The 26,840-nt window shown below is 44.0% G+C and overlaps 1 protein-coding gene across 2 annotated transcripts; it reads left to right on the plus strand.

Moving 5' to 3' along the window:
- On the plus strand, positions 1 to 26,840 carry PDLIM3 (PDZ and LIM domain 3). Of its 2 annotated transcripts, XM_054566153.1 has the most exons (8): positions 1 to 215; positions 6,881 to 7,032; positions 8,775 to 8,859; positions 15,814 to 15,881; positions 20,866 to 21,129; positions 22,752 to 22,882; positions 24,459 to 24,570; positions 26,240 to 26,840. In XM_054566153.1, the coding sequence occupies exons 1-8, from the start codon at positions 123 to 125 to the stop codon at positions 26,427 to 26,429; spliced, it is 1,095 nt and encodes a 364-aa protein (XP_054422128.1). In that variant the 5' UTR covers positions 1 to 122; the 3' UTR covers positions 26,430 to 26,840. The 2 variants fall into 2 exon arrangements, with proteins under 2 accessions (XP_054422128.1, XP_054422129.1); XM_054566154.1 differs by lacking the exons at positions 15,814 to 15,881; positions 20,866 to 21,129 and adding an exon at positions 15,275 to 15,462.

Below are 26,840 nucleotides of genomic sequence, written 5' to 3' on the forward strand. Positions count from 1 at the left end.
ACAGTCCCAGCGAGGACAGTGCCCGGGGAGCACAGAGGGCTCTCCAGCTCAGGAACACTCGCCTTGCACAGGGCGGCCCCTTGCTGCGCCCCCACCCGAAGAAGGCCGCGCCAGGAGGCGCTATGCCCCAGAACGTGGTCCTCCCGGGCCCTGCGCCCTGGGGCTTCAGGCTCTCGGGGGGCATAGACTTCAACCAGCCATTGGTCATCACCAGGGTAGGTGTTTTCCGTTCTTCTGCTACAAGCCGGGGACTCTGGCTTGCGGCAGGTCCCCCTGGAGCACAGAGTGGCCAGTGAGCGTGGGCGCGCTGGGTAGGTCCGGGGGTTGGGGCTCACAGTTGGAGGGGCTGCGGCACGTTGGCACAGGGAGGTCTAGAGGATGCAGGGCAGCTTAGAGAACTGACCGTGTGTGCAACCCCCTAGGTCCCAGCAACTTTCTGGCAGGAGCGGCAGCGCGATTCCTCTGGGCTGAGGCCAGGCTGCCCAGGCTGGCGCTCCTTCCAGTAACAATGGTGCTGGGGGCTCAGGGGGAGCTGTCGCGGCCGGGGAGGAGGAGAGTGAAGGGACTGTCGCTGGCGCCTGTTTCCTGGAGCCACACGCGCCGCTAGGCGCTGTCCTTGCCTGGATGAAAACTTCAGCCGGGCGCTGTTCAGGGGCACGAGCTGGGCCTTCCAAGTTGGAGCCGCTCGTATCGGCCCAGACGGGGAAAGTATTGCTAATCTGCAGTCCTGCGTTTCCAGGCATTTGGAATAAATATTTTCCACAGCTGGGAACTTGGCTGAGGAATTATCACCTATAACTCAAACTACAAAGGAAACGGGTCAGATAGTTTAGTTTATCTGACGTAAAGTCACCATTTGGCCTAATAACTCCGAAAATGATGCTTTGCTATTGAAGTCAAGCTTTCCTTACTTAATAGTCTTCCAAGTGTTGTCTAATTCGGGAAAAAGAAAATGGAAACTTCAGGGTTTCTGTCCTGTCAGGAAACTTCTAGTTGTTTTGGTTGATTTCTTTCTAACAAGTATTTGTCTTAAAAGAAAATTGTTATTTCAATAACTGCATATAAAGCATATTAACCCTAATACATTTTAATATTTTTTATTTTTTCTTTCTTACTGCTTATACTGTACCTTATAATCTGAGTGGTTCACATAGATTTTTGAACAAGGTACACCTTTTAAAGTCCATCCTATTTATACATCTATGAGATTTGGGAACCAATGTCTTATAAAAATATCTCCAAGCGTGTATCATACAGATGCATACCATGGAACATTTCAAGCTTTGGTTTACATTTCTCAAAAACATATAAACACATCTGACATGTGTTTTTGTATGCGACATGAAAACTTAACATATCCCCAAAAATGTCCCTAAGTAAAGTGAGCAGAAAATGGCTCCGTGATCTGGGCCAGCAATGCCTTTTATGGGTTTACCAAAGAAAACAGTTTCCATTATCTCTACTAAGAAATATTTTTTAAGTTTCTGAAGTAAACTTTTCATTTGCTTGTATTATAGGAAATAAGTGTTTGAATTCTAACAAAAGATAAATCATTATTTATATTACATCCTAAAGAAATAATGAAGTGATTTACAAGGGAAGTATCTTGCTTTTACTATGTATCATGTCACTGTGATTCATCTTATGTTTGAAATTTGAGTTGTTGACATTTGAAACAACATTTATCTAGAGCTGTGCTTATGCGCTGGGATTGGACTGCAGGCGCTCTTTGTAAATGTATTTGATTTGATGGCAATTATTACTTGGGAAGCCAATTCCGGTTTTAATTTTTAACTCATTACTAATTCCTATGACTCGCTTTGACACTTGATTCAACAACAGTGCATGACCATATATGATTACTGCGTCTGACCATGCCTCTTCACTTCCATTAATTTAACTCAAGGAGAGCAGGTGAGAATGAACTGCTTTGGATTTCTGGTGTCCCCCCAACCGTGCACATGGTAGATTCATGCCGAACAAATGCAAACACATTCACTTGAGCTTTGTTGCTCAGTGAACACCTAATTGAGATTATCTCCACTTAAACTGTAAGAATACTAAAGAGCATTTGAAAAAAGACTAAAAGATACTGCACAAAAATAATCATCAGTGTTATAAGTAGGTAGTAGGAGGATTCTATTACTTTGATAATCTTTATATTATGTGAAAAAGAAGTGTAAAAGGTTGCTCACCATGTCTCCTCTAAGCCCTTGATATGCACGGACTCGCTTAAATCTCACAACAATCCAATTAGAGTAGTGGCACTATTATCCCTTTTTACAGAAAGCTTCTAGAGACTCATGAATTACGCTGCCAATGACCATGAGTGGTGGGACACAATTTGATGGTGGGTCTGCCTGCCTCCACACGTGTGAAAAATGCTGCTTATCATACAGCTATTCCCAAACAGGTGTTTTGTGCCATCCAGTTCATCACATGGTTCTCGGGCTGATTCTCCACCATTAAGATCTACCGCTTTTCTTTGTTCCCACCGCTGTCCCTCTTCAAGAATTCCTTATGTCCCACTGGCTGTTGGCCTCCCTCTCCAAGTCACCCTGCCTATTCTTCCAAGACATCTTGGAAGTGCAAGTTTGCGCCTGTCTTCCCCATGCTTCCACGCCCTTCGACGGCATCACCAGATTACAGTGACTCACATGGGCAGCCTTCGCACACTCACAGCCTCGGCCCTCTGTTCCCAGCCCGAGGCTCTGACTCCGTTTCCTCCCTCTCTGGCTCTTCTCTCCCCTCCCCTCCCCCGCCCCGCACCCAGGCAGTGGGGCTACTCACAGTTCTTCTCACATAGCTTCGCTCCGCCGTCAGCTTCTCCAGAACTCCTGCCTCCCCCACCCCCCTGTCCACTATGCCAGCGGACACCCAGTCAAATGGCATGTGATCCCTTCGATGACCATCACTTCTGACCTACGACCTCTCCTCCTTCGACCACAGATGTTTGCGTCCATCTGTATCGCACAAATCTCATGCTCCCCAAGGGCAGGAACTTTCAAATGCGGGGAGGGGGGGGTGACTCGGTGCCCAGCACCATGCCTTGTGCATCATATACGTTACAGAATAAATATGACACAATGTGAATGATTGACTAAATTGTTCTCTTTTTAACTATCACAAATAAGTACAGATTGTGTCCTCAAATATATTCCATGATAAAGACTAATGACAATTATTTTGTGAATTGATTTATCTATTTTAGATAAGTTCTTAAGTGTGTAAAGAATTAAAACACCAGTGCCTGCACTCAGTGCCACAGAAAGTCCCATAAATGAGATCAATTCCTCAAGTCAGTTAAACCTGCTTCTGTGCTCCTACACGCTCCCCGTCCCTTCCCGGCCCGCACTCTGCAGGCCCAGATGCAGCAGAGCTCCTGGAGGGCGGGCCTCCCCTCCGCCAGAGCCGGGCAGGGTTACCAAGGTAACTCTCTCCATCACCCGAAGTGGCACGCCCTAGTTGCTTACAATCCAGCTCATCAGCCAGGTTAATCTTCGCATCATAAAAAACACCAGAAGTAAGGTCAAGCAAATACAAGACAGTCTCAAAAAATTGAGCAATTGATTGTGATACACACAGTTTTTAGGAAAGCAATTTTTAGGCTTCATGCCATAAAAATTATGCTGTGGTGTTCAGTCTGGGGGAGTGGGACGTTTCTGCAAACACCGTGTGTGACTGGCCTGAGTATTTCACAGAGTAAAGCTTAAGGTTCACATCTCTAAATGAACAGCTTTCCTTTTTCTGGCAAGAAGGTTCCAAGGAGTCTTTCTTTCTGATGTGTTTGGACCACCCAGGAGGAGGATCTGCTATCAAGGCCAAGTTACAGATCATTTGTTTTCACAAATGGCCCAATTTGGAGTAAAGTACAAGCTTCTTTTATGCACATGATGTAGAATTCTTGTATACATCTGATGCTAGCGTGTCCTGGCCCACTCAGGTCCTCTTACCCTCATGCCTCCTCCCTCCTACCTACTGAGAGCACACCCAGGTTCAAGATCACTGTAACCAAGAATGTTATTTAGACTTGGGTAGAAAATGTTAGTGCATTCTTAAATTTTGCAGGCTCTAACATAGAAATGTATATTACTTTAACATAAACTATAGTTGAAATTTGACCTTTTAAAGAAATGTTTATTGCTGAATATAATCCTTTTCCAGGATTCAAGTATAGTAAGAAGGTTGATGTGAATAAAAACCTATTTAGTCTTGTTCTACCAAAGATGCGTCTGTATGGAAGGGCTGGTTCCTATTCACACAGCGCATGAGTCTCTATGAAGTGCAGAACGTAGTGTAGGTGGGAGGCACTGTGGGGGATACCATTATAACTTCATTGGTTTCTACACCCTGAGAAGCTCATAGATCAGTAGAAGGGAAAGGACACATACATAAGCCACTGTGGTCCACGCTGTCCAGGTTTCCGTGAAAAGAGATGTGACCAAGAGATCGGAGACGCTGGGAGAGAGGCCGCCTGCAGGAGGGGGCTGGTGGGGTAGCGGAGGGGCTTCAGCTGGGAAGCCACACACCCCTGAGGGAAGGCCCGGTTTTCACTGTGTGTGGGATCTTAAGCAAGTTTCTCATACTTTCCGAGCATCCGCTTTCTCACGGTAAAAGATTGTCTTGAGGATTGAGATCATAGTTCTGGATGATAATACAGCCCCACTGATGGCGACCATAATACCAAAATAGTTCTCACCTCGGGCTGCCCGTTACACTCACCCAGATAACTTTTGATAATACCTGTGCCCAGGTGCCACCTACAGAGATTCTGGTTTACCTGGTGTGGGCAGGGCTCTAGAAAGGCAGGTGCTAGGAGGATTAACTCCAGGCGCGTTTATCTGTAGACAATGGAGAACAACCGAGCAATGGGGCTTCTCACCACTCTGATCCGCTCCCCGCAGCAATGCCCTTCAGTGCGCGCTTGTGCCGCTCGCTGCCTGACTATTCCAATCATTTTCATTCGTAACATAAAAGTCCCATAAGGGCCTTATCTTGGACTTCCCTTGTGTCTCCTGCAGTAAACAGAACGTTATAGATGCTTCATCAATGTTTTATTTTTTCTCAAACAGACCCAAGTAACAGGTTGATGCGCATGCTGAAAATCTGAGGCACTTGTTAAAAACACAGATTCCCCACTTCCCTCCTAGAGCTTCTGACTCACGACTCCAGAGTCCGAGGGGCGTGGAATCTTGACGTTCAGCAGACTAGCTTTTTTTTTTTTTTTCATAAACTCTGAGTTAAATGACCTCTTCATTCATTTCTCAATTATTCATTAATTCCGAATACTGGAATATACACTGCGAAGCATTAAGAATATACATAATATCATTCCTAGTCTCAAGAACTGCCAGTCTGGTTAGGAAGACAGATAATACGCAAGTAAATAAACCAGCATAAAGGTGCACATTGTCTTCATGAAGGAATTGACCAGGGTGGAACAGTGGGGAAGGATGGGGTAGGAGCTGGAGAAACTACTTCAAATATTCAGGGACGTCTCTCTGAAAGTGGGACTTTTAAGCTTAGACCTAAAGGATGAGAAGGAAGGACTGGATAAGGAGTAGGGGGGCATTCCAGGCAAAAGTAGCGATGCATGCAAACCCCCAAAGGGGTACCAGCTCGGCCTCAGTGAGAGCTAACAGGAAATCAGAACAGCTGCAGTGCGGTCGATGGTGGGGAGCCCGAATGGAGCAAGACGAGGTTGGAGAAGCAGGCAGGGAAGACTGATGGAGGACTCTCAGGCAACGGTAAATAGGTGGGATTTGCCCAGAAAAGCCGAGAGTCGGCATAGCAGTCCAAAGAATCACGGAGCACTCAACATGATAATAATTACGAACCTCTTCTCTTTTAAATTAAACATGTAACAACCGTATTTTCCCTGTATCTTTAAGTATTCCTAAAAATCACCCCCCCAAAAGAAAACAACATGGATTTCTTTCATAGATAGCATAAAAATGGAACTTGCTTTTTTACCTAATTTGACAATCTCTGTTTTAAAAAAAGTGTGGTGTGTTTAGACCATTTACATTTAATGTAATTACTACTGATAGAGTTTAAAATGTTGCATCTTGTTTTCTATTTGTTCCATCTGTCCTCCATTCATGGAGAAGAGACTAAGTGGATATAAATTCTTGTTGTGTTTGAGGTTCCCACAGGTTCTAGACTCCAAATACTAATTCACACTCAGCCTTGAACAATTTTTCCATAATTATAATTTAATTCTTCTTCACAGCTAGTCTGGTGGTGCCACCTTCCTCCTCGCTCTGATTCAGGTGACCCTGTGCTTACGTTTTGTCTTTCCTTGCAGGCACCTGTCTGTCTTTCCTCAAATTCCGGGCTAGTTGGTTGCTCTGCAACTTCAGCTCTCTGGAGAGTTCTTGAAAAGTTACCATTTTATTTATCACATGGCTTCTTCTTATTCACTCTTTCAAGCTCTCTACATCCCAACTACCCCGTCATGTGAATCATAACTAATAGGGATGCTAAAGCAGTTTCAATTCAAATATGAAGTCTCCCTACCTATAGTAAAGTTTGATTCCCAAATAGAGAGTTTGGGGGTGGCAAAAGAAACCTAAAAAAGCAAATTGTTTTGTCAAAAGCAAAGAAAATATGATTCAAACAGGGAGATATGAAGGTGGTGTAAAAGGAATAAGAGACGTCATGATAAATGAAATGTGGTTAGTAAGAAACAAAATTACTTAACATAATGGGAAAACAGAGCTACCACAGTTGATCAGCTAAGGGTTAGTTTGAGTTAGAGTTAGAATTTCCTGCCCCGTAAAACATTTTAAACGCTATCCAGCTAAAATACAAATGTCAGGCAGAAAACTCCAGCTCTCGCAAGATGGTGACGGTGACGTGGCGCCGTGATTTCTTCCAGATTACTCCAGGAAGCAAGGCGGCAGCTGCCAACCTGTGCCCTGGCGATGTCATCCTGGCCATTGATGGCTTCGGGACGGAGTCCATGACTCACGCGGACGCACAGGACAGGATCAAAGCAGCGGCACACCAGCTGTGCCTCAAAATTGACAGGTGCTGCTTAACTAATGGTGTTGAAATGGGATCTGTGTGGCAGGGGAACCTGAACCGAAACTACAAATGATTTCATCCTCCCAGCGAGGAGTGGGTCACAGAAACTAGAATTTCCACTGGCTTTTTTCTAGAACAGCCACTCCGGCCTGTTCTTTCCTGAAGTCAGGCCACCTCATAGTTGTTAACAAACCATTTCTAAAAGGCATTCTCAGGAATGTCAGAAGAGTGAAAGATGCTGATGGAAGTTTTTGTCGTGTGCTAATCCAGTTAATTGACGATGAAAATAGAAGCGTTAAAGGTAATGGCTACAGGAACACGGCAGAGCACAGCTAGCGGTCCTGCTGCTCTACATGTGGTAGAAAATGGAATTCAAGGTTCTCCCAAAAGAATCTCTTGACAAAATGTGGTCATGTTAAAAATCGGTTGCTAATATGCTGTATCCCATTGGCCGTTTTGGACAGAGAGCTCAGCCCAGAAGAATCCCATGAGGTGTGAGGATGTGTGTACGCATGAGCGCACTAGGTCATGAGACATTTCTGACCAAAAACAACATTAGGGAACTGAACCCGACGTCTTGCCATCAGAGCCCTTGTATGAACAATTGTGAGCATAATGTTGTGTTGCAGTGGTTGTTAGTGTGTTTACCCTGTCCCTGCTGTGGTCTCAATGTCCCCTGTGGGCACAGAAGGCAGGCGGTTGACCTGCCCTATGACGGGCTGAAAGGGACTCTCTCCCTGTCTATGCATGACCCCAGTTTCTGTCAAGCACACCGTCCCAGACACATAGGAGGCCTGGACACAGCTCAGCTCCTCGGGGCGATGGCCGAGCCCCGGGCGGTCTCTCGCTGTCTGCTTTGCTGCCCTGGGCTGGCCTGGGGAAAGCAGAGGAGGCCTGGGGAGCTCGCCTGGGGTCACGGGCAGGGGGTCCCTGCAGAACCTCCCGCCTGTGCTCCTGCCACACATGTGGAGACCTCCTTTCTCCAGAAATCATGCAATGTCTTTGCCTCAATCAGTCCGGGTGACTATAACAAAGATACGATGGACTGAACTTAAACACCAAACATTTACTGTATATTGCCATGTATAACGTGCAATTTTTTTGCCCAGATTTTTAAGGGAAAAATAAAGATGCACATTATACATGGGCATAATGATTACATACCATGGGTATAATAATCCTGTGTGTGATATGCCCAGAAACGTGGGTGTGTGTTATACACGGCAAAATACAGGTATTTCTCGCAGTTCTGGAGCGGCAAGTCTGAGGTCAGGCTGCCAGCACACTCGAGTCCTGGGTGAGAGGCCCTTCCTGGGTGCGCCCTAGCCTGGCGTCCCGGGAGCGTGCTCAGAGAGAGGGTTTTGTGCTTCTCCTCTTTTTAGAAAGGCATGCATCCCACCAACACGGCCCTGCCCTTGTGACCTCATCCAACCCTAATTTCCCCCCAAAGGCCCCACCTCCAAATACCATCACATTGGGGGCGGGGGGGGGCGGGGTTCACCATGTGAATTCGAGGGGAGGCACAAACACTCAGTCCACTTGATCCATTCACGCTTCCCCAAAAGTACACTGAATACATGAGACCAGCGAGGTGGGAGGGCACAGAGTGATGAGCAAGAGAGATTGCTTTTGCTACAGCTATCAAGGGTTAATAGTATTTCCACAAACATTATTGGGAGCTGAAGGATACTAGAACTGGAAGTATTGTTAGACTTCGGAGCTCACGAACTGGCTTTTATTTTCAGGGCGGAAACTCGCCTATGGTCTCCACAGGTTTCTGAAGATGGGAAGGCGCATCCTTTCAAAATCAACTTAGAATCAGAACCACAGGTATGAATTTTAGAGTAAACGATATTCGCATTACACTTCCTTTTAAATGATATGGGTGACTTCCAAGAGGAAGAAGTGGCAAATATAAAAAACTGGAATAAGTCTTTACTATCTGAGATTAATTTTGATTACCCATGTTTTCTTACATCAAGAAAACAGAGAGGGCTGCCTAGCCAAACACCTTGTTGAAACAGAAATATGTTCTCATCAGGAAAAATTTGGCTATATCTACATACAATCTGCTTAACTTTTTTTTTACTTTTTATGGTGGACTTCTGCCAAATGACCATGAGGTAATCCAAGGAAGTTAAGATGCTATAACAGAAGGGCAGGAGGAACAACCATTTAGAACAGGTGTCTCTAAGCTGTTACTTGAACTTCAGTCCTCCGTGGTCTTCACCCAGATCTTATTTGGTGTCCGTCTTTAATTCTCGGTTCGGGCATTCTGTAATTCCGTTTGCTCTACGAAAAGTCTTGCATTATGTAATCACGGTGATACTCTGCTCAGGCAGATGAATTATAAAGATAAAGGACTTTCCTTTGCCACAACTCTATCTACTGAGCTAAATTAATTGAATAATCGGATGCTTGTCTGACTATGTCTAGTCTCAAAAGCCCCCCAAATCTGAAATTAAACCAACCCTCAAGTGAGCTGTACGGGAAATATAATTAATAAAAGGGTTTCAGAACCTCTAATTAGAAGCTCCCCAAACTGAACGAGACACCGATATACATTAAATACCCCTTTCAAAAGTAGTATTTCTACTAAGCTGAGTCGACATGCCCAAGGTGGAGTTTTTCTAGGCATCCAGCGAGGATGGAGTAAAAGCGTGTTTGTAACTGGTGCTTCAGCAGCGCTTCCCCCGGGGCTCGTCGGCCCCTGCATTGGTCCTTCAGGTTTCCCACGTGTCTCCATAAGCCCCCATCTCTTCTCCGTAAAGTACGTAAGGTAGCAAGTGTAGGCACATGTATCCCATAGGGCTTCTCAAAGAGTAAAGAAAAAAAAACTTGGCACATCAAATTGCTCACAGAGATATTGAATTAAGCGGGAGTTTTCGTAACTATTGGTACAGTAACACCCTCCCTGACCCCCCGCCAGGCTGGGATCAGAAGTCCCTGGGGCCAGTTCTCAGCAACGACACAGGATGCTGCCCACGTGTCAGGACTTCCCAGAGACCAGGGATGCCTTCCTCGTTACTGTCCGGAGAGTCGTTGCAAACGACTTCGGACTGAAACATGGAAGGACGGGGCGGGGGAGGGGTGCTAAAGACAGGCTGCGCATTCTGACATTGCCCAGGCCCGATCCTGCGAACCAGTCCTCAGAACAGTGCTCTGCCGCCACCGCCGGCTGCTGCAGGGAAAAGTGACCATGCGAGGTGAGGGGGATGTTTAGGCCACATAAGGGCTCTGCTCTTCAGGGTGCGCGAGGAAAAGATAAAGAGGGTGAGACAGGTACGAAATGTGGCAGGAAGAGATCTGAACGCGGACGGGGCTTTACCCTGGCCTCCCAGGTGGGTTGGTGAGTAATACCTGCAGCCTGCTGACTTTGATAGAAGAAAAGATACTACACCAGGGGAAAGATAGGCAAGGAAACTGGGGGGGGGGGGGGGGGGGGGGGGGCGTGTTTTAGGTGAAGATTGGGTTAAGCGCTACAGAAGCCAGACAGAAGGAGCCGTTGAACATTCCTTTAGTGTGAGTCATGAGTAATTCTTACTGACACCCTCCGAGATGAGAGCCATTTCGGTTCTCTTCCTAATGGACCAAAGGATTTCTGCTCCTTACACCCCCGGGCCAGGTTTCTGCATGGTCAGCTCACATTAGGTCGCCACCTCAGGGCAGACAGCCCCTACAGGAGAGGCCGCGGAATTCCAGCACAGCCTCTGCTCTCTGAAATCCCCTAGCACAGACTAGAACAAAATGCGCGACACAAGCCAAGCAGTGACTGTAACTTGTACAATGAGACAGGAGAAAAGCTAAGCTGGGGTGTTGAGTAGTCTAAACTTCTTTTATTTTTTTTTAATTAACACAAAGCTATGCAAAGAGATGTCTCCCCGCCCCCCCAAAATGAGAACTCTGCAAACTTCCGGACAACGAAGGTGTGTCAGTCTCAGAAACAAGTGCTATTACTACACCAGGCTTTAAGATGCCCTTGCAGATGAATAGTAGAACACCACTGAGCAACACACAATTTGAGTTCTTGTTTCCCAGCCCAAGTTAAACTTTTATTATAAGTTATGTGGCCTTTGCTACTGGAATAAAATATTCTTTTTCATTTAAAAAAAAATATACAGTTGTTGGGGGAAAATACTACTACTGTATATCCTACCATCCAAGTGCAGCTGCAAATAGCAAAATGTCAGTGTATTTATTTCTAGTCTTTTTCCCTGTGCATAGCCTTTAGAGACTTTTTCTTACACAGCTATAAGTAATAATTAATACAAAATTTTTAATATCTAGTTTTTTAAAGTTTTTCCACACCATTATTAAATGGTTAAACTTTGTTTTTATGAATTTAGCCTCAAAACCTGAAGGGTTATTTAGATCGATCCCAGCCACTGACCATACAAATTCAGTCCTGACCCCGGATGAGGAGCAGACATGCGCATTTTCCTATACAAGGCGCTACTCTAGACGAAAGTGAGGTCAGAGCCCCACATCCTTCCTTCCTTCAAAGCCTACATGCTCAGATAAAGCATCACCCTCATCCTTGGCTAATGTTAATTGAACAACTCAAAATTATGATGTAGCTATCACAAGACAGGAAAGATGTTTTTCCAAAACAAAAAAATGAGATGATGTCTCTTCTAAATGAGAAAATAGCTGTTTGCACTTCCATATGGAGGGCTGAATCCTTATCATGAAGATTTGATAGTAAGGACGAACTACATATACAGTCAAACAGCATAAGAGCTGAAGTTCTTCCTATTTTCATCAAATAACCTTCTACAATGTTTTGATAACTGGATGGCAGCTTACACAAAGCAAGTTTTCATAGCCCCTGACTCCAATTCTTCCAGTGAGAAATGGGAAAAACTTCACAGATCACTGCATAAAATAATCAGAAGGGTGACTTCATTTCTCATTTGCATGGTGAGGGTGAGGTGGGGGGAGGAATAGTTCATAAATTCCGAACGTTATAAAATACCATTCAATCAGTGTGGCTTGGTCAAATGTATGATCACTTGACTTCGTGTTTCCCTTATTCCCCCACCTTTTTTCTTATAAATAAATATTTGCGTATATTACCAAAAGTGGTTTGTTGGAGTTGACGATTACCTCAGTTCTCAGAGCCAGGCTTTCCCTGTGACAACTTCTCCGTGTGAGGAGCTGAAAGGTGAAGGGTCTTTGCTGTCCTTGCCAAGGTCACCCCAGGGCTTGGGAAGTGTTGTCATGAGCTGCTTCCTCCCTGGTGTTAGCATGTCTCTGCTATGCACTGGCAGCCCTCACATTTCCTTAGCTCAAAATGGCATTCCTTAATATAAGCTCCTAACGTTTAAAAATAATATTTAAAAATGTAATTAATTGCAATGGTTATTTATTGAATGCCTAAGAGATAAGAACCATTTGGAGGCTTTTGTCTGGGTGGAGTAAACACAAGAGCTGGACTCTATTAACTGTTACATGAAGTTTTTACTGGTACTTTCCGTTACTAATGGTTTTCCACTATAAAATAAAAAGACATTAATGTGGAATAGCAAATGTCTCATTGGTTCTGCCCCTCGATTCTGTTGACCATCAACAGTGACCTGAGACCTGGAGAGAATGTTGCCTCTTGGTGTCATCTTAAATGTTTTGTTTATCTACAGTGTACACGTTTCATGGCGCTTTGGGGGGATGACTCTCACATCCCATAAACTAATGCTTTGCAAAGCCTAAATATGGATGTTTAGAGCCTGAATTAGAAAAACTTCCTTTTATGATCTGACTAGAAAATACAGGGGTTATTTTTCCCTTAATACGTTATACATTTGCAACCTTTGCAATATATAACCAAAACTGAAAATGGCAAAGAAAAAGCTTGGAGCTGATTAACTTACGTGCTGCTATTTGAAAGTACCACTAGAGACCATTAGTGCTTAAATGTCATCAGAAAAGTTCCCTCACTTATAGGACAATCACCATCCATGTTTATTTACCACTTTAAGAACTAAAAACATAAAATAAGGGCAGAGATTTTTCCCATAAAGCCATCACACTATGTTAAATAATTTTTATAAATTCAATTGTACTTACCAAGATCTTTAAAGTGTGTCATTCTTTGTTAAAAAAAAAAAATTAAGTTGCAAATAGCCTGAGCCCTTCAGTCCTTCCTGATTCACTCTTAATTAGCCTGAGAGATTTATAATCCACCAAAACTAAATTAGGCAATTAGGCAATTAGCCTTCTGTCTTCTTTCATATTAAAAAGAGTAACAGAGGCCTAGTCATGGCCACTGTCATTACTTAAAATTACTTCCAGGTCACAATTTCATGCCCTCATAATGGCTAATCGTAATAGTGCATCATGAAACAGAGCCCATCTTAATTCATTATTAAATCAGCCAAAACAGTCAGATTATATCACTGAATAGTGTTTGACTACACACATTTTCACATGTTCTGGGATTCAGCATTTTCTCTACAGCCACCTTTGGTTGTTTTCAGTCATTCTGCTGCCTAACATAGCGACTATAATGTCACAACTCCTAGGCAGTGAGCCATTATTCTGGAGGAAAAAGAATGAAATCGATAAGCTAGTGGTAATGCATTCTATAGACTCATAGACTAATGTATTCCACTCAGACCTTTTGTCTAGTTCAGGAGGCTGAAGGCTGTTAAAAGACGCTGTCCACGGCTGATGAGAGAGAAGCCACGTCCACATCACTGCTTTAGGTACAGTGATGTTTGGGGCAGCCAGAGTCAAAAGCTCCTTTGATGCTACGCCCCATTTGCCTTGTTACTATTTTTTTTTTTAAGTGGGCTTTGCCGTTAGGCCTGAGTACGTGTGGCTACTGTCTGCTCAGGAGGACCAAAGGCAAGCATCATGCTGCCTGGGTCCCCACAGGAAGCGGCCGGAGTTCTCGGCACAGGAATCTCTATGCAAAACTCTGATCCCGCCCTAAAAAAGGGAGACAGTCACTTTTCTAACAAAATAAAGCACCGTTCCACAACTTACTCACGTATAATGACAAGAAGGGGGGAAAAATGACATGAACAAGAATTATTGCAAGATGTTTTTATTTTTTAATTAAAAAAATCTCTTTCCAATAACATTTCAAATAACCATAAATGTTTTTACTACTTGAGATGTGTGTGAAATGCTGGTGAGACATTCACAAAAGTAAATGAAGTTGATGTGAATGTGTGAGTGAAAATAGGGCAGCAAAGAATCATCTTACTAAGTCTGCCAGATGAAAAGATTTGAAGGGAGCACTGGCTCATGTGTCTTGTAGCATTCGCTTTTGGTTTTCTTCTCTTGCTTAGGAAAAAAAACTTTATGAAGTTACAAATCTGTATGAGAATTAGAAAACATGATTCCTGCATTACAGTAATAATATAGAGTTTCAGATCACTCAGGCCTATCTTAAATTCAAAGTTTAGGACTCTGATTTTTTACCCTTTTCCCCAAACAATAAAGTGAACATCCTTTTGTGAATCAGATGCATCAGCTGCCTTTGCCTTACTGACTTTAGTCTTTTTGGGGCTAGAGTAAACAAGAAGAGTTCTTTAAACACACAGCAATGAAATCATCGCAATAAAAAAAGGAGGTCTCTATAAATGTTATTGACACTTTCATAAGAAAAAAAGAATTTTTTAATTCTTATTTTTTCTAAAGTTAAGTTGTAACTTAATCCACATTAAGAATTTGGGGTTTTGTTTTTTTGTTGTTGTTGTGGGTATTAAGAAAAAACAGGACTTTTACTCAGATTAGTTAAAATGATGCAACATAGCTATTCACAAATGCTCACTCCCTTTCTGTTTTATTCCTTCATTTCTTAAAATGGGAGAGAATCTTATTAAAATAGTAATATGAGATAAAGTAAATGTAAGTTGAGAAAATGTTAAGTAGAACAGTTTTTCTAAGCTGAAAACCTCATTTCTGACACAAAACTTCTCTATTCATATGAGTCATGAGGATTTTCTAAAAGATACAGAAGTCAACAGGGGGCAGACAAAAGATACAGTGTTTGAATTATTTTATACTACTTTAAATACGGCCAATTCCTTTGCACCTTAACATTTGGTAAATGAATACAGCCCATGTAAATTTCACGGAAAATGCCGAAAGATTTATAACTAACTCCTCCTTTAACCTTGCCTTGAGTCTCGTAGTGGGTAAAGAAGCCTGAGTTAACAATAGCGATGCTGTCGGTTTGCTCACTAATGGCTTTGTTGTGCACTCTGTGGCTCTGTGTATTTTGTCTGCCATTGTACAGGAGTTCAAACCCATTGGTACCGCGCACAACAGAAGGGCCCAGCCTTTTGTAGCAGCAGCAAACATTGATGACAAAAGACAGGTAGTGAGCGCTTCCTATAACTCACCCATTGGGCTCTATTCAACTAGCAATATACAAGACGCGCTGCACGGACAACTGCGGGGTCTCATTCCTAGCTCGCCTCAAAGGTAAGTAGCGGACTCCGTCTCTGGCCACGTGTCCTTCACCGTGATAGCCCAGTTTCTTTTCCTTTCAAAAGTCCAGCTCTTGCTGTTTTGCTTTTACTTTCCTGAAGGCACGATCAGATTTTTATTTTAGAGACAGGCACCTAGATCATGGTTCCCATCCGCCAGCTCCCAAGCAGTTAGCGAACAGATGGTCCAAGGAAGAACCCGCTCCGGCGCCTTGGCCACCCTTCTTAGTCCTGTCGACACCTGGTGGTAAACGGTCTGCTCTGTGGACTCGCTGTTCATCGCATTGTGCCAAAAAGCAGAGACTAGTCTTCCACTGAGGGGCTTTTTAACGGTTTGTTTTCACAGGATGTGAACTACTTTGAACACAAGCACAACATTCGACCCAAACCTTTCGTAATTCCAGGCCGGAACAGGTCATAAGCTTTGAGATTGTGAAGTTTGGAGTGCATGCTTCTTTAATAAATCCTACTAATTGCCAAAGAAAGTAGCTTGGAGGTGTTTGGAGTGACTTTTCCTTGTTTTGAAGCTTATTTCCAAAGCAAAGGAAACAAACTCATGTAGCCGGGTACAGCGCCAACTAACCTCCATTTCTGAGAGTAAACACTGACAAGAGTAGAAGGCTTGAAATGTGAGTTGGTCGCCAGGTCTATTTATAACGAATACCCCTGAGGACCCGGCTCGGAACACAGCGACCTCTGGGCAGGCAGGTGTGCGCTACCCCAGCCCGGGAAGGCCCAGCCAGCAGGACCAAAAGTGGCAACCAGCTCCCCCATCAGGAGCCAGGAAGCAGGCGCGGCACAGGTGGGGACACTGGCGTAACTTGCAGGTTAGACAGACGCTCACCAGCCCACCTCCCACCCGCTCGCTGCTCGCTGCTCACTCCACCATCAGAGTCCCCTGCGCAGGCCCATTCATTATGGCCACTAGTAAAAACCATTTTGCATACTCCTGGATACTTGCAAAGGAAGAGGGGCTCCTTGAGAAGGAAGTTTTCCACCTGGAGGAAACTAAGTAATACAGACGGAGTTGGAGGGAGGGGTATAGACTGTTTATCTCCATGGAAAACTGTACACAGTGGAGTAACGAGCGCGCATCATTGCTGCCTGTCAGCCAGGGGAACGGATCGTCTTCAGATGATCCTGTTCAAAAGTGTTCTCTAGAAACTGCCCCCACCCTCCGAGGGAGGGAACGAACGCCCTGTATTCCTGCATCGGAAAATGGGGCCTCGGGAACCTCACACCCACTCCTCTGTCCTCAGCCGCATCGGGCAGCCCAGAGGCAGACGGTGGCGGTGAGGCCACGCTATCCTAACGGGTCAGGTTGCCCAGCCTGGGGGGCCGTCGGTGGATTCGTGCGCAGACGACGTTTTGTTTAACCCTCCGATTGTCTAACTGAACTTCAGTAAATGCCTCTAAGATGAACACCTATGCTCCAGCTTGTTCAAATGAATGCCCGTCACTCCCACGTGTACGCTTCCTGGGCCATTTCCCCGTATGTGTGACGCTCTTGGCTCCGGAGACATCTGAGCTTAGGAGGCCTGCGGTGACCGGTCAGTCATTACTGCCATGAGATGTCCGCACGCTGACCTCTCCAGAAGCTGGAGTCAGGAGCAGAGGGTTACCTCAAAATAAGCCAGACACTTTCGTGATCTCAGACTCAGAAAGAGCAGGAGACAGGTGCTAAAAGGGCAACTGCTACAAAATACAATCTGCCCCCCCACTAGAAGGGAGCGCGCCGCTAGGTCCTGCCCGCCACTTACGAATGCGCTGGCACAGAGAGCAGCTCCCAAGTGTCCACTGGATACAGGAACAGAACCCGACGGGGGCCCACGATTCCCCGAGTGGCGAGAAGGACCAGCAGCTATGATCCCTCACCCCGCGCCCACCCCCGCCTGCAACTCCACACAATCCTTCTTCCCTTCCCTTTGTCCCCATTCCATTTTCCTCTGCAGCTTCTCCCTGTTTCTCCACATTCAACAGCTTCCCAACCCTCTCCCGATAACTTAACCATACTCAGTTAAAAGTTAAATGCTATTTTGCTACTGAATATACACATACCTCTTCCTAAAGAAGCATAGTTCACGGAATAGACCTGCATTCTTCTGAGGTCAGCATAACTGAAGTGCACCAACTTGAGCTATAGGACTGCAAGAAGCTCAGATAAAGTGATACACTGGAGTAACATATCTCTTGCCTTTGCGAAAGACCAGTAACATTTAATTTTGTGTAACTTCAGGGAAATTCAGGTACGGGACGCCCTTCTTTTCTACAGGGTGGAGCAACGGTAGGTTTACAGTTGTGAGGATGTGAAGCAGAGTTTACTCCTGTATTACTATTTATTTATTATTGTATTATTTTCCATATGAACAACTGTAAATCTTCTTTACCTCACCCTGTATTTCATTTTAATTCAAATACGGTCATACTAACAAGCCACTCATAATTCTGCCATTGTAAGACACCTTTTCAATACAGCTGAAATTGGAAGTGGGAGAGGAGAAACAAGGAAGAGAGATTTGCTTAAAAAAAACACGTACCAGTACACACATCTTAAAGAATTATAAAAATGCCTCTGCTATCTTTCCTTTCTTCCTGTGCCCCTCAGTATTTGCTCTAGCTTCTGCATTTCTGGGTCTCACCAAATGATTCTTCATCAAGGGGAAATTTTGAGTGGCTACATACCAAGCTCTAACTACACCGTTAATGACCAACTTTTTAATCAGAAGTAAGCTGGAAAGGCTAAATTGTTCGTACGTTAATCTCCTTAGGGTCTTACTACTAGTTACAGTTCTTTTAATTATTTCATCATAATTGAAGCATACTAAAAAGCTAGTATTTTCATATGCAAACATGTAAATCTTTAAAGCCAAACTATCATCAAAAATATATACAAGACATTTGGTAGATCCAAATGATAAAATACAGTCCTGTGAATGGTGTCAGACAAGTCCCTTCGAGAAGCACGCCCCAAAAAGTCTGTGCACATGCCGGAGGAATTAGTTCTCTCCTTAATGATCTACCCACAAGTGAAGTGGTTGAGGGTATCATCAGCCTCACAGGTGGGCTTGCCAAGTCAGTAAGTCAACGTCAAGAAATCTCATTAGCATCTACCTTCCCAAGTCACAGGAATAGGTCATGGTGACCCAGGATGAGGTCCACAGCGACTGCAGTCCATGAAAACTTTTTTTTTTAAGCGTCAGTTCAAGAGAACTTTTAAAATTATCCCAGAAATTGGTAAAAAGAAGATTTCTTGTTTGCTTAGAGTTCCTTTCCTATCTATTTAATAGAGAGGGGCCCCTAAATAGAATGATAAAGAAATTAGGAAATAGAATACAATCTTTGCTGAACTAAAGGCACGTACATTAGCATGCATGTATAAAGAATACTAACAACAGAAAAAGATGACTAATTACAACTATAAAAAGAGGAACATCTGTAAGTTCTGAACTGATCGTAACTTATCCACTGCCTGGCACTTTGCCTGGTGCACAGGAAGGTCAGAGTAGTCATAAATGCTTGTTGAAAGGGTTCACTACTTTAAGCCCAAGTCTCTCAAGATTTAACTCCTTTCAAATCCCTAAATTACAAGTTAGTAAGCTTCATTACACTCAGACCGAATCAATACGATCCTGACTAACCTGCATTACAACTGAAATTTTACCTCTATCCTTTTACCAACTGAAGTCAATTCCAGGAGCCAGTGTGGTGCTGAGCCACCAGAAATGGTGAACAAGGCACTTGGCTTTTGGCATGCGATCAAGCAATTCACAGATTTTCAACAGGGTCTCAATCCAAGGAGTGGATGAGCGAGTCCATATTTACCTGCCTAATTTAGGCTCTGCAGGTGGTTGAATTGGATAAAGCCAGACAAACCCAAAATTCTCATCCATGGAGTGACAAGGGCTGCCCAGGCTACTCAGGCGGCGACGCTGATGAAGTGAGCAACATCGGGGCCCCGAGCCTTTCGCTCTGTGCTCCCTGCAGGGAGCTGAGGTTAGATGAGCAGCCCTAGACGGTAAATGCAGAGGCAGACACTGATGAAGTGAGCAACATCGGGGCCCCGAGCCTTTCGCTCTGTGCTCCCTGCAGGGAGCTGAGGTTAGATGAGCAGCCCTAGACGGTAAATGCAGAGGCAGGTCATACGTGAGCCCTAAGAGAATGCTGACGTCGACGCAAATACACCCTATAAACCATCTCCTGGCTGGAGTTTAACAGCAGCACTAACCTGCAGGCATGACAGAGTTTACTTGAATACTAAAATTGCTTTTGGCTTTGCCTTAAATGACTGTGTTTTTAAAAAAAACAAAATCTCTGTATATTTCATTTTCTTGCAAAATGCATTGCTCATGCTGCACGTAAAATGCATGTGGAAAAATGACTTTTTAGTCCTTGGCTTGTCGGTTGCGACCAGCCTCCTATCCAGCTTCAGAGAGAAAAAGACATCTTCCTAGCTGTTCTGAAAGGGGTATGACTGACCTTTCTGATGTTTTAATTAGAACTCCCCTCAACCTGTCTGTAAAAGGGAATGATACATATGCATGAATATATGAGTGTTTCCAAAAGTTTACCTGAAATAGCTATGTATAGAAGAAATATATCTGAGCCCCAGGTGGCATTCAAAGAGTTCGAGATCACCTGATTTGCTCTCTAATCTTTAATTTCAAGGTGACAAGCATTTGTTGGCTGTTCTAGAGCCTGTAGGAAATCAGTGAACAATTTTTTAAAAACGTATTCCTCTCAAAATTAAAGAATGAAAGTAGGAAAAATTAAAATAGTCAAAATAGAATGTTGACGAGATAGCCTTAAAACATAATCTTTATCCTATAACCTACATGTTTCTAATTACTATTCAATTACACTAAACTGCATTTCTGAAACATACATATTTTGAAATGTTTGGCCTAAATATTTAATTGAATCTTCACATGGCATATTCAGTTACATACGGATCATTCATTAATCTTTCAATGTTAAATACTGCACCTCAGAAATGTAAAAGGATGCCCAGCCAGTGTAATTTCTCCGTATCATTTGTCTGTGATATTGTCAAGTTTAAAATTATCTGGCCTATTTTTAAAAAGTGAAAGCTCTACTTTATATACAACTTGTTTACATGTAACCTTGACCTTACATATCACCTGGTAGAACAGAACCAAAAATGCAACTCACCTGTACCTTTTAATTTTGTGAAACATTTTTCAAGCAGGAATTTTTAAATGTCCTCCCTCTTTCAAATAAATCGTAGCCAGAAATCGGCATTTTGTTTTATTCTGATCTAACTCACTTCTTTCTTTTTGTCTTCCACCCCTTTTAACCCCTCTGTACTTGTTCTCTGTGTTCTCCTGTCCGGTTTTTCTGCTTCCTGGGCCACCCCTGTGTAACGCGGTCATCAACACAGTGCATGCAGCACGCCGTCTGGCACTGACGGTGGCAGCGGACGTAGCACCCCTTCTTCTGTCAGCACCATTAGTAGTATTTGCCCAGGTGACTTGAAAGTCGCTGCTAAGATGGCCCCTAACATTCCTTTGGAAATGGAACTTCCTGGTGTGAAGATTGTACACGCTCAGTTTAATACACCTATGCAGTTGTACTCAGATGACAATATTATGGAAACCCTGCAGGGTCAGGTTTCAACAGCGCTAGGGGAAGTCCCCCCACTGAGGTAATGCGAGTCTTGGTGAACCCCGGGCATGCGAACTAAACACGTGCGCGATGTCGACTTGGCGGGTGTCTTTTAACATTGTCTTACGTGAAAGAAAGCTATGTGGGAAGCTTTAAAGAAAAAATACTAAGGATTTTTTTTTTGGCAAATATCTAGGCCTAATGATAAAGTTGATTTGAAGAATTAACTGAGTAGCACTTTATGTGACCTATCATAATAAACTGAAATCATGGAAGGACCAAATGTACGATATATGTGTTTTGAAAAGCTACAATGAACTTTGCAAATGTCTGGTATGATACTTCTCAAAAATGATTAATAATCTAGTTTACTCTATGTTTCTCCTTTGGGGGTCAAAAATTGGGCAGGGATGGGAGGTCCTGAGACGTTTTAAAAGAGATGATACTTTTCTTTTCTAATGACATCAAGTGGAGAGGTACTTTTCTATTTAAAATTTCTGCCATGAATAAGGGTTTATAAATGAATATCTCAAGCTATTAATGTAGATATTTAACTTCCAAAGGTCTCTATTTTGACTAATTTCTTCTTTATTATAAATACTTGTTCAAAGTACTTTTGCCATCCGGTTTTTTCCAATTAAAAAAATATTTTAAGAAAACCATTACTTTTTTCAATATTACAGAACCACTTTTTATAAATTAAAATAGTATAATGCTTAAGAGTGCTATGCAACAATATCCCACAGCTATCTCTTGGGATGAATACAATAAGATAATAATAGCATAATGTAGCTCAAAGCCTTTTTTCAAGGAAATTCAGAGATATAAGATAATTATTTCCACATATGATGTAGGTTATAAAATTATGTATGGATAGCAACTACCTTTTTTAGACAATGCAATTAAATAACATAAAATAATAAAGCATTTAGTGCCTGACATGTAGTTTTATTGTGGCATTTTTAATTGCTCATCATGAATATATTTGTGGAAAGTTTATTAAAATAAAGCTTCTACTGTTGTAGTAAATTAATTATAATGTGGCAATTTAGACAGTGTAGTTAATATAACTTACATATATGTGTAAGTTTCTATATTATGTGCTTTCGAATACTGACAATTTGAATTTCTTCAGTTTATAAGCAAAGTGATAACCTTGGTTTCCAGGAGTTAACAAAGCAGAATAATCTTAAAGACAAAATTAAACCATATACTTTCGGTTTAATATCAGAAAAGAATCTGAACTTAATGACAATTTTATGACTGAGAACAACTGAACTGGCCTCACTCCTGCACTATCGTGTGTATGTTGTCTTTTTTCTAAGAAAAAGCTTATTTTTTTCCTAGTGATAATTATACATCCATCAGCCACAAGTCTTTTTTTAAATTACTATTTCCTAACATTTTAGTTGCCCTCTAAAGAATTTTGCTGAAAGCAGAAGTACTGATGCGGCCCCAAGGTTAATTAATGGCATTTTTTAAGGCAGCCCATATGAATAAATGTTATTTTTTAACTATAATAGAAATTAACTTGAAAACACTGAATCTCTGCTCAGGAGTTACTGCGGACATAATGATCACTATTCATGGGTGTCTTGTGGCTTTTTGCACGTGTGTTGCCTCACGTGCTCCTGATGCCGCTTTGCTGCCATTGCGTTTCAGTGAGCCCACAGCCTCGGTGCCCCCACAGTCGGATGTGTACCGGATGCTCCATGACAATCGGGGTGAACCCTCGCAGCCTCGCCAGTCGGGCTCCTTCCGGGTGCTCCAGGAATTAGTCAACGACGGCCCCGGTGAGTCGCCAGGAACGCCTGCTGCCACGCTCCTGACAGAGCCTGTTGGAAGGCTGCGGGGAGGGGAGGACAGCAAACAGACTGGGGAAGAAAGTCTAAATATTGGTTTTATCCAGAAACCAAATGCATCTTGGCCTGAAGGCTTTGGGTGGTGCCTGGTTTAGGAAAGGAGCTTCCAGAACGTGTCCAAGCAGCCACAAAATTGGTAGAAAAGTACCAAACACAAATTCCACCCGCAGTTATCAAAGGCTAGCTGAGCCTACAAATTTTAAACAGTGTTAAGTAGACAATGCAAAATTTCCCAGCCTCCCCATATTCCAGCGTATCATCATAAAAATTTGCAAGTAACGCAACAAGCCCTTAAGTATGTTCCACATTCTATGCTACGTACCTTGCGTGCATTATCAGTTAATCCTCACAAAAACTCTGAAACAGGAGCTCTTATTTTCCGTTTAACAAATGAGAAACTGAGGCATAGAGGGGGTGGATTTGTACAAAGGCACACAGCCACCAAGGAGCAGAGCTGGGTCTGCAGCCCCTCCTGCTGTTTTGGGGTCTCATACCAATGTTTTCCCACCCCGCAAAGATACACACCGTCCTTTCAAGTCGCACAAAAATGCAAAATGCCCCCTTAGGGTGGCTATTATCAAAAATAAAGGGGAAATTACAAGTGTTGTGAGGGTAGTGGAGAAACGAGAACCCTTGTACGTTGCTGATGGGGATGTAAAAGAGGGGGTCCACCGCGGGGCAGTTCCGCAAAAAGTTGAACAGAGAGTCGCCACACGATCCAGCAATCCCACTCCTAGGCGTGCACCCAAGAGAACTGAGGGCAGGGACGCAGACACGTGTGCGCCCGCGTTCGTAGCAGCGTTATCGCCCACAGCAGAACGGTGGGAACAGCCCAGATGGCTACTGACAGATGAAAGAACAAACAATATGCGGGCAATGGGATGTTACGCAGCCTTAAAAAGGAATGAAATTCTGGCACATGCTTCAATATGGGTGAAGCTTCAAAACTTTCTAAGTGAAATAAGCCAGACGCAAAAGGACAAATATTGTGATTCCACTTATGGGAGAACAAGGTTCCTAGAACAGACAAGTCATAGTGACAGAAAGTACAATAGTGGTTGCCACGGTCTGCGAGGACAGTGATGGGCAGTTATTAACGGGTACAGAGTTTCCGTGTGAGATGATACAATATTCTAAAAATGGATATAGGTGATAATTTTATAACATTGTAAATGTGCTTAATGCCAGCGAATTATGCCCTAACAACGATGAAGATGATCAATTGTATATTATGTATATTTTACCACAGTAGAGGAAATTGCAAATGTTCTCTGCTCCTTTGAGCATTTTGTAACAGCTCCTACAACAAAAATCCTGACCAAATTCTCTTTTCTAAGGCCCTGTTTCAGAGAAGGGTGTGCTTGAGCTGCTCCTACTCCTTTTGAAATGATACTACGGCTGCAGCTTAAGAGTTCCTTAGGTTAAAGTGCACGCCCTGAAATAGAAGCGAAGTGCAAACTGGAGCCAGCTGTTCCCTCGCCATAAATGGAAACACTTTGTTTTTCAGATGACCGTCCGGCGGGGACTCGGAGTGTGAGGGCTCCAGTTACAAAAGCCCACGGTGGTGCTGGCAGCACACAGAAGATGCCACTCTGTGACAAATGTGGGAGTGGCATTGTGTAAGTTCCTTTTTTTTAAGATTTGATTTATTTATTTTTAGAGAGAGGAGAAGGGGGGGAGAAGGAGGCAAAGAAACATCGATAGGAGAAAGAAAGATTGATTGGTTGCCTCTCACGTGCGCCCCAGCTGGGGACTCGCAACCCAGGCACGTGCCCTGACTGGGAATCAAACGGGTGACCTTTCATTTGGCAGGACGACACCCAACCAATTAAGCCTCACCAGCCAGAGCTAAGTTTCATTTTTAATGAATTCCCAGGAATTCCCTATAAACCTCGGTAGCAGCTCTCCTTTCTAGTCATTGATTTGAGATACTACATCCACTACACATCATTTTGACCAGAATTCCGTAGATAGTGGCCTATAATGTGCGTCAGCAGTCTTGACTTATAATTTCTGATTATTCTCATGGAAAAAAAATGCCCAGAGTATATTTTAAAAATCCTTTCCAAGAATCAAAACTTTCCTTCCAGAAGCCCTCCCGTTGTTAAGGTACACAGCCTTTAGGTATTTCCTTTTCTATATAAACCAGGGAAACAAATACGAGGCCATCAGGTTGTTCATGAAACACATTCTCTTTGCCCAGTTTCTTAAGCTGCAGAAATATTCAAACATAACTTTTAAAAATGCAGGCAGCTTCCATTTGTTTCAAGGGCCTGTATGGTTGAAAACCCACACTTGCTAGTTCAAACCTTCAGGTGAACCCGGTCACCCAACCTCTCCCCTGCAGGTGCCCCAGGGGGCCACTTCTCACGTCCCTATGCTCCTCGCTGCTGCCGTGAGCACCCACGGAGGCAGCACCTGTCCCACTACCCAGGGTCCATCCCAGGAGGGCAGTGGGCCGCCAGCCTGGTCACAGCAAAGGGGGGCAGGGATGTGGGACAGAGAGAAACAGGCCGGACAGGAAGCTCAGGAGCAGAGAGGACGCTCTCAAACAGGACAGTTGGTGATGTCAGCAAAAACCAGCTGTCGCTCCTCAGTGATGACAAACTGCGGGGGCAGTACACGCGAGTCCCGGCCCACCCCCGCTGTGTGAATGGCACCTCGGCTCTTCCATCTGTTTTTTCCCTACTGCACAGAGCAAAGGCTGGGCCGCCAGGGCAGGGGGCAATCAGAGGGGCTTTTAGTTGTGTAGGCCTGGGGTCCCCAAACTCCGGGCTGTGGGTCGGTACCAGTCCTGGCCTGTTAGGAACCAGGATGCACAGCAGGAGGGAGCTTAAATGTAATGCGCTTGAATCATCCCAAAACCACACTCCCCCCACCCCTCGCCAGTCCATGGAAAAACTGTCTTCCACAAAACCAGTCCCTGGTGCCAAAAAGCCTGGGGACCGCTGGTGTAGACAATAACCCTGGTCAGAATCCAAACCCACTGCAGAATCACATCCCCCTCTTCCAAAGAGACAATAGGGAGAGATCACAAAGAGCACATAATTTTCATGTCAACGACTTGTCTGAAAAATCCAAACAATAGTCACATCAGAGAGAGACGTGGGATGGTTCCTTCTGGCTGTCCTGCGACTCCCTGACAATTACATCAGCGTCACCCCTGGACGTCTGGAGGCTCTTGTTTCCCGAGCGGGAAACAGATACCACCTGCCGTATCTGTAGCTGTCACCGCCGTCCCGGGGTCGGGGCTTTGCAGTGCTGACCCCATCTCCTGTCTCTCCCCAGCGGGGCTGTGGTGAAGGCCCGCGATAAGTACCGGCATCCCCACTGCTTCGTGTGTGCTGACTGCAACCTCAACCTCAAGCAAAAGGGCTACTTCTTCGTGGAGGGGGAGCTGTACTGCGAAACGCACGCGAGAGCCCGCACGAGGCCGCCGGAGGGCTACGACACCGTCACTCTTTACCCCAAAGCCTAAGTCTTACGCATACCGCAGCACGCACGCACGCACGCACGCGCACTTACACAGGAAGACGTTAATGACTTTGGGCAGAAAAATAGCACACTGCTGAGTCCCAATCTAAAACCAAGGCTTTTAGATGTTTATCTTACTGTGTCCTCAAGCGAAGGGACGGGAGGCACATTCTTGCTATAGCGCAAACATACTGCCAGCTATGTTTTGCAACTCTTACTCTTTGGAGCTAGCAGTAACCGAATGGCATTTAAACCAATAATGTTTTTGTATGTCGTGTTTCACAATTTAAGTTTATATGATGACCATCAACCATGTAAACGTCAAGCTATTGGGGAGAGACTAATTTTCTTTCCTTAACAAGCTGATTTAGCAATTGTATTAAATACCAAGTGATCACCTTGTATCCTAACACAA

Source organism: Pteronotus mesoamericanus, unplaced genomic scaffold (genome assembly GCF_021234165.1).
Source record: "Pteronotus mesoamericanus isolate MK-2021 breed Mesoamerican mustached bat unplaced genomic scaffold, CSHL_Meso_final contig_169, whole genome shotgun sequence".
NCBI classification, from domain to species: domain Eukaryota; kingdom Metazoa; phylum Chordata; class Mammalia; order Chiroptera; family Mormoopidae; genus Pteronotus; species Pteronotus mesoamericanus.

Coding starts and splice junctions, on each gene's coding strand:
- PDLIM3 (XM_054566153.1), top strand. CDS start 123: ATGCCCCAGAACGTGGTCCTCCCGGGCCCTGCGCCCTGGGGCTTCAGG. Junction 216..6,880: donor AGCCATTGGTCATCACCAGG/GTAGGTGTTTTC, acceptor GATTTCTTCCAG/ATTACTCCAGGAAGCAAGGC. Junction 8,860..15,813: donor ACTTAGAATCAGAACCACAG/GTATGAATTTTA, acceptor TTGTTTTCACAG/GATGTGAACTACTTTGAACA.